Source organism: Anguilla rostrata, chromosome 18, assembly GCF_018555375.3.
Source record: "Anguilla rostrata isolate EN2019 chromosome 18, ASM1855537v3, whole genome shotgun sequence".
Classification (NCBI taxonomy): domain Eukaryota; kingdom Metazoa; phylum Chordata; class Actinopteri; order Anguilliformes; family Anguillidae; genus Anguilla; species Anguilla rostrata.
In genome coordinates, this window is record NC_057950.1 from 11,100,460 (window position 1) to 11,113,865 (window position 13,406).

The window sequence follows — 13,406 nt, forward strand, 5'->3', positions numbered from 1 at the left end:
GAGAGAGAGAGAGAGAGAGAGGGGGCGAGGGATCGAGAAACAGACAAAAGGAGGGAGTAGGTACGTGCATCCAGTAAAGCCGCTTTCACGAAGCGATAGATGCTGTTTTTCTCCGTCCCTGCACCGTTCTCGCTGTTTGGTTCCCTGCTTGCTCTATCCATGGGCATGGCCTCCGTCTCCACTCCCTAGAGCCATCGGGACCTGCAGGACAGCAGGCCGCCATGGGCACAGCAGCACACCTTTTAGCACAGCTGTAAGGGTATTAGCGCTATTAAGGTGTCAGCGTAGGTGACCTGCGGGGAGTGTCCTTCTGCATGCTTTTCTTACGCTGTTGATTTATTTATATTTTCCCATGAAGTCCAGATGGATGCTGAGTGATTAATGTTAGAGTTTTAAATTGCTTCGTTACTACAGATCCTTTGTATGGGTTATAAATTACCGGTGTAAGAATGTTCACTGGATGCCCTTTTTTATTGGGGTGGTAGTCATAGTAATTATAATTCATTAGCCCCCCCTCCACCCCCACTTCTCCGCATGAACCCGCTGCTCTCTATTGTGATTACTCTGCGTGCTCAGCGAGGTAGCTGCTCTTGGTCAACCACTTGCTCTCTTTTCCCACATCACCGCACATTCAAGACCTAGGCATAGAGAATGGAAACAAAAATGTGGACTTTTTTTTGACTCCCTGAAAGAAGTATGCTCATTATTTCAATAAATTCAATTCCGTGTTAAGCCTATACGTGCACAACAATACTCAAATCGTATTACACATTCGTTCAAAAAAGCACATCATAAGCATAAAATTATTCAATCTTTAATGCTTGTTCTCCCATATCTGGTATGCCAGAACAAGCTCATGCAGGAACGCATTGCCTTAACAGGATGAGCTGCCCAGAGTCTTGGGCTTATACGTTATAATTGTAAAATTTTAATTTAATACTACAATTTTCCCAGTCCAAGCAGACATCAGATAGGTGTTCCGTAACCTTGTTTGCTGAAGCCCGTGAAAGCCGTTGCGCTGGCTAGTTGTGAGAGGCTAGTTGCTGTCCGCTTGGTGCGGGGCTGAAACCCGTCTCTCCCTCACACTTCTGTGAGCGTTTTTTTCGGAACAGGATGTTGGCCGGACAGGACGGAATGGCAGAAGGCCTCTGCCATTATACCCGCACTCTCTGCCCTCCCCCCGCCCCCCGCACACCTGCTCGTTAATAGGAGAGGGACATAAAGCGCTCATAAAAATCCGCTCATCATCACCATTAAGCCAAAGTGTCGGCCGTAAAAAAAACAAAAAAAACCCGGCGGCTTCCCATCTCCCAATCAGACAGGCTGCTCTTCCTCCTCAGGTCATCTCAGCTTCGGTTCAACTTCACTCTCAAACTCCCAACTTCTACTGCCACCCACCCCACCACACGTCGGCTGGCGAAGGACATCCTTTCCTCTTTCCAATGAACATCGTTATTATTATTATTATTATTATTATTATTATTATTATTATTATTGTTGTTTTTCATGCTTAATTGCACATTAGATGAAAACAACAAGAAGCACAGGCATTGAGCCCCGCTAAACATTGTATTACCAGCAGCTTGCAAAATGCCCGCAATAGTTGCCTATCTTAGGCACATGCCTGACTTTTATTGACGTTTTAGCCTCTCCAAGACGTCAATAAAATAAAAATAGTAACTTATTTTTAATTATTGTCAGGCCCGGCCCAGAGTTTTAGGAATGAATTCTTAAAAGACCGCAAACCTATTAATTCAAATGTTTTATTTTATTCTTCTGAGCTAACACGAGAGAGTCCAATTCTGAAGGAGGGTATTAGTAAATATTTTATTGACAGTTGTATGTTGGGGCTGTTTCTCCTCAGTATGAGGTTCAGTACACGCTGGTATTGATTTTGGGGTCATATAAATGTTGTAGTGTGCGTATGGCTGTGTGACAGATAGAGATGGACGTAAAGACAGAAAGAAAAAGAGACACCTTGAGCGATGTGTCAGCAATCTTGTCTCAACCCAGTATTTTCAGCTCTCTGGAGAGTTTCTCCTCTTTCTTTTCACAAAGCATAAAGTATATCATTTTCTAACCACAGCTACTGTTATCCTTATAGTCATAACAATATTAACAAAGGTAGTACATCTCTATCTCTTTCTCTCTTGCTCTCTTGCTTCTCTCTCTCTCTCTCTCTCTCTCTTTCTCACTCTCGCTCTTTTTCAGTTCAATAAAGCATTATTGACATCACAATAGGGCATACAATATGTAGGACCAGAGTCAAAAGACAAAAAATCCATTATAATGTGCATAAACTGTAAGGCAATATGTCATGAGTTATAAATAAATACATGCAAATACATAAACTAATAATGATTATATGAAGAACTCTAATTACTCAAAAAAAACAACTATTTATCAAAAAAACATGATCATTAAGGGGGCACAACTGTCCCTCAGGCTGTGGCAGGTATGTACATATTGTACAGATAAATTTTGTCAACACCTTTCCTCTTCCAAGAGAATTTGCTGTGATTCAGATAGTTTTGGGAAGTTTGGGAATTGTGCTTTCAATTTGGGGAGGAAATGTTCTCTAATTTTTTTAATTTTATTTCTCACATTTAATGAGGAAGTGCAGCTCTGTCTCCATCTGCTCCTTGCAGTGGGAGTACAGCCTCTCCTCCCTGGGCAACCAGGTCTGCCGGTGTTGTCCTGTCACTATCGCCAGGCTGTGCTCAATGAGTCTGTACTTCGTCAATGTTTTCCTAAGCCTGTGTTTTTTCACTGTGGTCAGATAATGTGCCACTGGGTATTCTCTGTTTAGGGCCAAATAACTCACCAATTTGCTTCTTTTTTTCCTTTTTTCTTTTTTTTTTTGTTTCCCAGTAAGTAATGTAATTTTGTTTTTGCTGTGTTATGGTTTGGTTGATTCTGATTGGTTTAATTGGAATGGGGCTGTCCCGAGGCTGGATGGTGTTAGTGGGGGTTAGTGAACTGAGCCTCAGGACCAGCTGGTTGAGGGAGGCTCTTCTCTTGGCTCAGCTCTTGGCATTTCAGGGAATCATAATGGTATGAGTGGGGGTTGTTGTTTTTTAGATGCTTCCAGAATTGAATGGCTCTTTTTTGGATGAGTAGTGGATATTACAGGCCTAATTCTGCCCTGCATGCATTGTTTGGTGTTTGTCTCTGCACATAGATGAGGTTTTTACAGAACTCTGCATGCAGGGTTTTAGGTGGGTGTTTATCCCAATTGGCTATGTCTTGATTTGTAAACGGACCCCGAACTTGCTGCCGTATAGTGCAATTGGTTCAATTGTGGATTTTAATATTTTTAGCCAAATCCTAATTGGTATCTCTATTTTAATGTGCTTCGTAATGCCATACAATGCCCTGTGTGATTTTTCTTTCTGCTCATTTACAGTCAGGTTGATTCTCCCTGTTGAGCTCATTTTTAAATCTAGGTTTGTGTAATTTGTTGTGAATTCTACATTTTTTTTCGCTGGTGTAAAATTGTGTCTGATTTCCTGAGACGTGCATCTCTTCATCTCTTCTGTAAAATCATTATTTTGTCTTTTTTTAATTTACTGCAAGGCCTCAGGTCTTGCAGAATTGCTCCAGCCTCTCTGTCTGTTTCTCTCACTGTCTCTCTTATGCATGGTGTAGATGTGATGAAAGTAAATGTTTCAGGTCAGTGGAAGAGATTGCAGTGAAGTGACTGGCAGTGATGTTGTGGTGAAGCCTTAAAAGGTTCTGAAGGATGGCACACACTCCCCCAACTGCTGTGTGCGCCTGCACACACAAAGGTGTGATCACACCTGCCTTTATATGTGCAAACATTCCCATGCGTGTGATCTCTCTCTCTCTCTCTCTCTCTCTCTCTCTCTCTCTCTCTCGCACTCTCTCTCTCTTCCTTTTCCTTTCTCAAGTACAGACACAGAAACTAATACTCTCTCAGAAGCCTTTTTCACCCAGAGAAGAGCAAGTGAGCGAATGAGAGAGAGAGAAAGAGAGAGAGAGAGAGAATGAGAGAGGGGGGTATGTGAGATATAAGGAGAGGAAGAAAAGGAGATCAGACCTCTGCTCTATTATGTCACACATAAACAAATCCCAGCTCATTTCCTCACTCTCCCTCTCTTACTTCTTAAAGAGGGGCCACATCAGACGACTGTGTCTGGAGATGAAAACCAGGCTCTTTCCCATGAGCCTTTAGTTCACAAGGCCTATCAATTCATTCAGTGCGTTTCAGATAGCGTAGTATCTGTACAGCTGTACTGTACGTTCTTACTGGTACTACGAGACCCTGTTAGTAAATAAAATAGGCACAGATCTCTATGAGAGAGAAAGGAAATGAGATGTTAGTGTTCAGGACGCTGGCAGGGCAGCAGAGAGATGGAAAAGAGGGGACTTCATCAGTGGCAGCACACGCTCTCACTGCTGTTCTGGGTTGAGGGATTCCACAGGAACATGTTTGGAAAGAGAGCCAGCACACAATGACATGCCATGAAGTATAAATTATATAAACATGAAAATGATATCATTATCATAATTCACAAAAAACAGCCGCTGCGCGTGTGTGTGTGTATGTGTGTGTGTGTGTGTGTGAAAAATGAAGATGAGCTTGCTTAGTGTGTTTACTTCCATTGTGTTGAATGTTTACACACGTGTGTGTGTACGTGTGTGTGTGTGTGTGTGTGTAGCTGAGTTTGCTCAGTGTGGCGGGGGGTGTCTGTGTTTATACTGGGGGTCGTGTCTGGCTGACAGGGGGCCCTGACAGGCAGTAATTGGTTTCCTTTTTCCGTGGCTGTTTTCTGAGGAGATCCAGCGGAAAGCAATTTTGGGAACCCGTCAATTCAAATTCCAGGTCGCTTAAGATATAAAAGCTGAGCGCGTGTGTCCCCCCCGCGCCGGGATGGCGTCTGCGCGCCGCTGCTCTTCTTCATCAGCGGGTGGCGCACTCAAAACCCGCTGCCGCCGGAGGCAAAGCCCGCCGTGTGTTGTGTGTGTGTGTGTGTGTGTGTGCTCATGCTTCTGTTTTTTACAGCCCAGCCCAGCCCAGCCAAAGTTACTGAGGGTTTAGTGTAGTGACTGTGTGTGTGTGTGCATAAGTGTGTTTATGTTTGCCCACGTGCGCATGCACGTGCATGTCCATGAGATGTGATTCCTGATTAAGCAGTTTACCTACAATATTCAACAGCTGTAAACCGTTAGAACTTGAGATATGAGAGGTCAGGCGGGGTCACATATAAGCAATGCTGTGAACATACTGAGTGGCTTTTTCTTGGGTTATCCTCTGAATCACTCCTATGAAATTATTTTGGGATAGGTGCAGAATGGGCAGGCTTTTGCATGTGTTCTCTCGCATTCAATGAGTGGACAAGCATTTAATTTCAAAGATGGAACTCTTTGGTGTAATTAAAAACCATACATACAAATTATTAGTTACATTATTAGTTGATACTTGTTATTAGTTGAATACCACATTCATGCCAGAATGCGTTCGTGTGTAACTGCTGTAGTTCAAAAGCAGAAATCAATAACATACGTGATTGGCAGAGGGCAATGAGCTGTGAATCATGTGATTTTTCATGAAGTAATAATTGTACCATATATTTTTTAAAAGAATTAAGGCAAGTGTCCATGAACCATGATCAACCAAACAGCTGTACATTGTCTGGCCTTGTACAAATGACAGATTTGCTCAGATAAATACCCAAGCACATGGCCAGGTTGAGTGACTTTAATTATGTGCTTAAATTACTGTACATTCAAGTGTTTGCACAGTGTGAATGGACCAAGCTGAATATAAACTGCTTAATTTACTCTGGATTGTGAAGATTAGGGTAAAAAGAGCACATTCATCGCAATAGAAGACTCATCTACTGCAGTACGGATTGTCTGCCGTGGTGTATTCCATTCTGCAATAGAACCTGCACAGAAACTATCACCACGTGTGATCTGGGCTTTTTTTGGAACTCATCACACTGATGTCAGTAGATCAAAAAGCTGTGCTCAGTGGCTACTCTTCCTGTGCCGAAGTTAAGACACATATATCTTCTCTGTATGTTTGCCTTGTCTTTTATTATTTTTATTTATTTATTTATTTTTTTTTTTACTGAAGTTAAAAGGCTTTGCTGAGCGGTTGTCAAAGTGACCGTGCAGACTGCCAGACCTCTCGCTGGGTAAGGAGAACGAGTGAGTGAGTGAGTGAGTGAGTGAAAGGGGAAGAGAGAAAAAAAAGAGTGAAAGATGAAGAGAGACAAACGGAGTGAAGGGAGCGAGAGAGAGAGAGTGAAGGAGATCTCTCACGTGTTGTGGGTAGTTTAAGGGACAGTGTCAGAAGCAGCATTAACCCTCCTCAGGAGCTCCAGCCCTGTCACTGCCACGCCGCCTGTCAGCCTAACCCTCAGCCCTATCATCACTGCACTTATGGGACTGCCAATCACAGGGAGCGAGGGAGGAGCTGCTGTGGGCTCACTGTGAGGGTGTGAGGGGGGAGTCGTCTTTCTCCTGCCTTACCAAAATACACACACTACAAACTGCACATATCGCACATACAGAGACACACACACGTATGCGTGCACACATATGCACACTCGTCACACACACACACGTCACACACATACTCAAATACAGCAGTGCATACTCCCGTAGTTAGACAAACACTGACACAAACAAACATGGGCACTCAGACTTGCTCATAAAAATGCACATAAACAGGAGCACAGACAAAATCTCATACACGCACGCACGCATGCACACATACACTATAATGTAATCAAAGTGTTCACAAACACTCACAACAGGACTGGCAGAAGCACACAATGACATTGCCCTTAAAGCGGACTGCTGGCCCAGTCAACTGAAACTCTATTAAAGCCGCCTCACAAGGCCTGATCCATCAATACTGTTTCAGCACTGAGCAGCAAATGGCATCAGTACTCACTGCAGGGTGTGTGTGTGTGTGTGTGTTTGTGTGTTTGTGTAGGTGTGTGTGTGTTTGTGCAATGTGTATGCTTGCCAGATTAATTTATTTTTTGTTTTGTTTTTTATTAATTATAGTCATGGACATTGCTAATGTAAACAGTAGTGTGGAGGAGTGGTTGGTTAGCTTGAATCTTAAAAGAGGGGCTGGTTGAAGACTCACATTTGACTTTGCTGTCACGCCATCGTAAAGGTACTTAACCTTGACTGCTACTGTAAAAGCAGTTTGGTGCAATGTCAGTAGTTTCCTCTGGATTGGCTTCTCCAGAAAAAATTCGAACGAAAACATGGTTTGTTTGCTTTTTTACTGTAAATGCTTTAGTATATATTATAATTTGAAAGACAGACATCAACTGTACACGGTATAAAGTCATTAATTTTATTTATTTGTTTATTTGTTTATTTGTGGATGTGTAAAATCACATTTTCTGATTATTGGTTAATTTTTTTAATACTAAACTGTTTGCCTCTTCCACCTCTTGATCATTTTATCAAACAAAAAATGAATAGCTGTGGAACACTTCTATCAGTCTCTCTTGGAGTCTGTGAAATCCTTGTTAGACAAGGTAAATTCAGCCAGAACACTTTCTCAGTAAGAGCCTCCACAGCTCCTTGCCTGTGAAATGGTCCTGCTGTACTTATTCCTCCTTTACAAGGTCTGTGAAAACATGGTTGAAATCAAATCAGTGCTGTCGTCATTATGTCTAACAGTTTTAATTTTTTAATACTGTGTTTTAGTCTCATTTTTATGTTTTTGTCCCGCGTAATTTTATTCACTTTTCTATCTGAATCACCTGTCAGGGCACTACAGATAAAAAGTTGCACTTGAGCTAAATTTGGCACTCCATGCATTTATGTGATTAAGGATATGTTGATTGCTATGCACTCTCCCTTTTTAATTAATTATTTAATTAATTAAGTAATTAATTAATTAATTAACAGACACACACACATATATATACACATATACACCCACATACATTTTCACACATACACATACGCATAAACACACAGACATACACTCGCATACTACACACACACACCCACCCACACACCCTCCCCATTTACACACCTGCCAGACCTGCACAGGTTGTTTGCTGGGTGTCCATTTAGTCAAACTGTACTGTATACATGTCTGTTTCTCTGCGCAGGCCACGGACAATGATTTTGGATCTTTCGGAGTGGTGCGCTACTTCTTCAGTGAGGAGCCTGATCAGTAAGACTCAAGAACAAGACTCATACAGACATTACAGGCTGTGTGATGCTCTGGGGTCTTTCCCTTAGAAATATATCTATTTTAATGTCTGATTCAGCATTTCTCACATTTCTTAATGTTTCTTTTTTTGTGACACATTTGTCATATGGTCAGTGACAAAGCGGATTGTGCCAGGGATTCCCTAGGAATTAACAGTCCTTTTCTTCTCAGCCAGTGTGTTGAGTGGAGGCGTACTGCTGTAAGATTAGCAGATTTGCTGCTTCTGTGCACACCGCTGCCCTGGGAGTTAAATCTCACTGCACTGGAAGTTTGATAGCTCTCCAGTAAACTTTATTAATTATTTATTTTCTAATAGAGTGCATGTGCTGCGGAGTTACTTTCAGGGGGAGTATGGAGAGGGTACAGATTGCATATTTTTGACAGTGAATGCAATGTCTTGTTCTCAAATAAGGTTCGTGCTGGACACAGTGACGGGATGGGTGACTCTCAGGGGGACGCTGGATTTTGAGCTCATGAGGCGCTATACGCTGACCATCCTGGCCCGGGACGGGGGTGGGGAGGAGACCACGGGACGCCTGAGGGTCAACGTGCTGGATGTAAATGACAACGTGCCCACCTTCCAGAAGGAGTCCTACATGGGCTGGCTGAGGGAGAACGAGCAGGCTGCCCAACAGGTGGTGCGGATTAGGGTGAGACATCTCTGCTTCACTCACAAAACAGTTAGCTTATGCTTATGCTCATGTTCTACTGTGTGTGTGTGTGTGTGTGTGTGTCTATGTGTGTGCATGTCCGTGTGTGTGTGTGTGCATGTGTGTGGCTGTGTGTCTGTGTGTCTATGAGTATGTGTGTGTGTGTGTGTTCCCATCTCCAGCTCTAAGCCCCTCCCACAGTCATCAGCGCTGAAAGGTAAAAGTGAGTGTGAGTGATGGTAATTAATGCCTGAGCGCTTCCTGTGGATGGCGGCGCTGTGAGAGGTAATCACCATGGCGCGTTGGCATGGCCGTTTTCACGGTGTTTTATTTGTGTTTTGCGCGGCGGGCTGAATGGTTGGCTTGCTGCATTTGATTAGACAGAGGTAACCTTAAGCACCGCGGTGATTAATATGATAGGAGTGAGAAATGAGGCGGCTGGAGCAGGAAGTGTATTGTCAGCAATTTACACCCAGGCGAAGTGGAGCACAAGAGCGAGAGAGAGATGGAGGGACGGAGGGAGTGAAGGAGGGGGGCTCATGATGGAGGGCGGGGAGATCAGTCTTCCCATCGCGTGCTTCCTGCCTGTGGTGTCAGCCCTCTTTCTGATTCTGTTCTTTTAATCCTTCCTTTCTTTCCCCTTCTCCTCCTGCTGTTTTAATTCTCATGCTCTCGCTCTTCCCATCATTTACATGCTCTGTACTGTACTCTACAGATCTCTCTCTCTCTCTCTCTCTCTCTCAAGTATTGCCTTCTCTCTCTCTCTTATTCAGGCTTTCTGGATCTTTCTGTCAGAGGTTCCTAAATTCTAAACTTTTATTTCTTTTTAAACTGCCCTGTCAGTTGAGTGAATTATTGATGCGTTCTCTTATTATTTGCTGCTTGAAAATAATAACAATGGCGAGACTGAGGAACAAGGTAAAGACTGTAAGATGGAAAACATTGACAGGCCGACTGTGGCTACTACCCACGACAGCATCACTAGCATTATCATCACTATCATGATATGCCCTTGTGTGATACATCCTGTTTTATTATTGCTCTCTCTCTCTCTCAGGCCACAGATGAAGACTCTCCCCCCAACAGTGTGCTGACGTACAGCATCACATCGGCCTCCATTTTCCCCAGATACTTCAGCATCACTATGGTGGAGGGCTACGCAGGTGTGTCTGCTGATATGGCCAGTCCTCCGCGTCGTGCTGCATTACGTTACATCGCATTTCGCCGTTTAGCAGACTTTTATATACAGTCCATTCGATGCAGCTGGGTATGTTTTTGCTGAAGTACCTCGCTCAGTGGTACAAGAGCAGTGCCCCCGCTGGGAATCAAACCAAAAACTTTTGAGTTACCAGTCCAGTTCTGTCCCCCACACTGCCACCCAAGCAGAGGGAGTTACACATAGAGATGGGCTCGCAGTACAGATTGATGGACAGTCAAACCCTTGGCTGCACTGTGGGAATGATTATTCTCTGACCACAGAAACCGAGGGTTTAACTTGCTTTGGAAACCAAAAATTGGGAGATTATAAGGACGTGGAGTCCATTTAAATTTGGGGGGGGGGGGGGGCTGATGCAGTTTTACAATCTGAATGTTCTTCAACCACTGCTGCTTTCCAGCAACGCCAAGTGAAACAGATTTGTGTGGACATCAATTCTGGATATCATGCTAGATACTGTAGTTTAACACAAATCGAATCAAACAGAAATCTAGTAATTATGAATCGAAACCTGTACTGCTTTTTATCAGTGGTATACTGGCATAGCAAATCAATTGCTGTAATACAGCACACAGTCTACAGCAGTCATATTAATAGCACACAGTAATCACAGACTAAAGACTGCAGTGCTGTAATCTGTGGTAATGACACTGTCACGAACACACCAATCACAGTGACAAGAATGATCATCTTCGCTCTTTCATCCACCCTTCCTCTTTCAAGTTCAGTTTGTAATTCACATCGATTTTATCTGCACAATAAGAAAAGTTGTATTGGTAAACACAATTTAAAATCTATGAAACAATTTACTTCATCTCCCTTTCTCTCACCTTGTTTTTTATCCGTCTTAAACAGAATACAAACAACACGATGGGTCACGCTCAGACATACTGCTTTCTGTGGCATTAACTGTAAAACCCCATTCCTCACCATTCCTCATCTCTGTTCCTCTCTATAACCGCTGTTGTTTTCTAGTCTTATCTCTAGCAGTCAATGTATGACAGAACTGGTATATCCAGGATATTCAAAGACACAGGTCATGGTAGCTCCAACAGCTTTACACATACTCAGCTCTCTCTCTCTCTCCCTCTCTCCCTCTCTCCCTCCTTCCCTCCTTCCCTCTCTCTCTCTCTCTCTGCAGTTATCAGTGTGAACAGTCCCTTGGATTATGAGGCAGTTCCTGATGGAATGATCTATCTGACTGTGATGGCTAAAGATGACGGAAACCCGCCTCTCAACAGCACCGTCCCTGTCACCATTGAGCTGTTCGTAAGTATAACACCCCCAATCTTCCTCCGCCACACCTTTCCTCCACTCATCCCTCTTTCATTCCTCTATCACACCTTTCCTCTACTCATCCCTCTTTCATTCCTCTATCACACCTTTCCTCTACTCATCCCTCTCTCATTCCTCTATTGCACCTTTCCTCTACTCATCCCTCTCTCACTCCTCTACTCATCCCTCTTTCATTCCTCCATCACACCTTTCCTCTTCTGACTTCTCTCTCCTCTTTTTGTCAGCGCTGCTCTCCATCTCATACACATACACATGTGGAGATGATCACATACGCAAACACACTCATTCATACACACACACACGTGTGTGTTTGCAGTGTGTGATTGCATGTGTGTGTATGTGTGAGAGTGAGAGTGTTCGCTCAGTCAGGCTTTTCTCCAGAGTGGGTCTGAATCCTGCTGTGTTAGGTTGTTTATCTCAGCATCTTTACTGTGGCGTTTCTCTGTCATATTATTACTCTCTTTATTACTCATATGTCCTGCTTTGCCAGGAAGTGACACACTTAGAGAAAGAGAGAGGGAGAGAGAGAGTTTTTTGTATTGTTGCTATGATTGATCCTTATCACTGCACTTATGTATGGCAATATGTATTCTGAAATATGTCATGTCAATAAAGAAATTTAATTGAATTGAAAATAGAATTGAGAGAGACAGAGTGACAGAGAAAGAGAGAGAAAGTGTAATGTTACAGGAGTATTAATGATGAAGGGGCCTTCACAACAGGAGCACTATCCATTACTGCTCAGTCTCACCAACTGGCTCACGCTTTTAGAATTTTACTTTTGCTGAAAGATACAACAGCAAAACTCAACCGTAATGTTCATAGAGAGTCAGCTGCGGCTGTGTTGACAGACTCAGAATGTACTGTAGTAGTCCTGGCCTGGCATAATCATGGCGTTAGGGTTTGTTTGAAGCAACTGTGTGTGCAATTACACCCGCTGCATAGGACACCAGTATATCTGAGCCTGTCCACCTCTCTCTGTTTAATCATGCATGATAAACTGAATGACCTTTTGAAGTCTGGTCTGACCTCATTGTTGGGGACATCAGTAAGTACTGGTAATAATGCAGCACACTGTCTGTCTCCCCCAGGATGAAAATGACAACCCCCCGGTCTTCACTAAGCCTTCTTACGTCATCACAGTACCAGAGAACATCGGCGCAGGTGGGTGTGGCACTGGCGTCTAAATCTTCATTTTCATTTGAGCTCACTTCAATCACACTGTCAGGGAAGCTTTTCATTTTGAATGTTATTTATGTTTTATGTATCATCATTCTACAGAATAACTTATTATTAATGTTGAACAATTGTTTTAGAGAAACAATAATAAAAAATCGTTAAAAAAAAAAAAGAATAGTTATGATTTGTGGGGTCAATTGTATAGTGTGTGTAACTGGTTGTGTGTCTGTTGCACCAAGTGAAATTCCCCTTGGGGGTAACTAAAATATATTCTATTCTGTTTTATTCTAATTGATTCAGTTCTGTGAAAAAGAATTGTTATAAATTCACAGATATAACAGGAGTGAATTAAATATCAGCATCTTTCAGTGCTCTGTACTGGTGCTGTAGAACTCTGGGAAATTTTTACCATTGGACAACACAAGTGTGTATGAATACACTATGCCAGAGGTTATTTTTTCTCATATGTTGAATTATTCTAGAGAGCTAAAAAATCATTGTACCCTTCCAATTAAAAACAGGTATAGAAACAGGTATTAACTGACAACTGTAAAGCAAACTACCAGTTTATTATTATTTGTAGAGCCACCCTAGGGGCCTTTTAAGGGAAAGGACGATGACGAGTGCAGCCCGCTAACTCTCATAGGTTGGTCGCTGTTAAATAAGAGGGGAGGAGGGGGGTGTTGCTGTAAGCCGTATTAAATCTGTTCGACCCCATTATTTTCCTCATAGCCTGCTTCAGTATTTTTACATATTCAATTATCTCAAACCTATTCACACTGTGTCACTTCTACAGCAATGCAGTGTGGTCCTCCTCCACGGATTTGTTTTACCCTTGCTCGTT

The 13,406-nt window shown here is 42.8% G+C and overlaps 1 protein-coding gene across 1 annotated transcript in view; it reads left to right on the top strand.

Moving 5' to 3' along the window:
* cdh23 (cadherin-related 23) overlaps positions 1 to 13,406 on the top strand; it is a 159,815-nt gene that overhangs the window by 82,290 nt on the left and 64,119 nt on the right. The window contains exons 12-16 of the mRNA XM_064318147.1: positions 8,118 to 8,182; positions 8,634 to 8,871; positions 9,929 to 10,034; positions 11,229 to 11,356; positions 12,475 to 12,547. Of these exons, the coding sequence (XP_064174217.1) occupies positions 8,118 to 8,182; positions 8,634 to 8,871; positions 9,929 to 10,034; positions 11,229 to 11,356; positions 12,475 to 12,547 (610 nt within the window). The remainder of the gene's footprint in view (positions 1 to 8,117; positions 8,183 to 8,633; positions 8,872 to 9,928; positions 10,035 to 11,228; positions 11,357 to 12,474; positions 12,548 to 13,406) is intronic.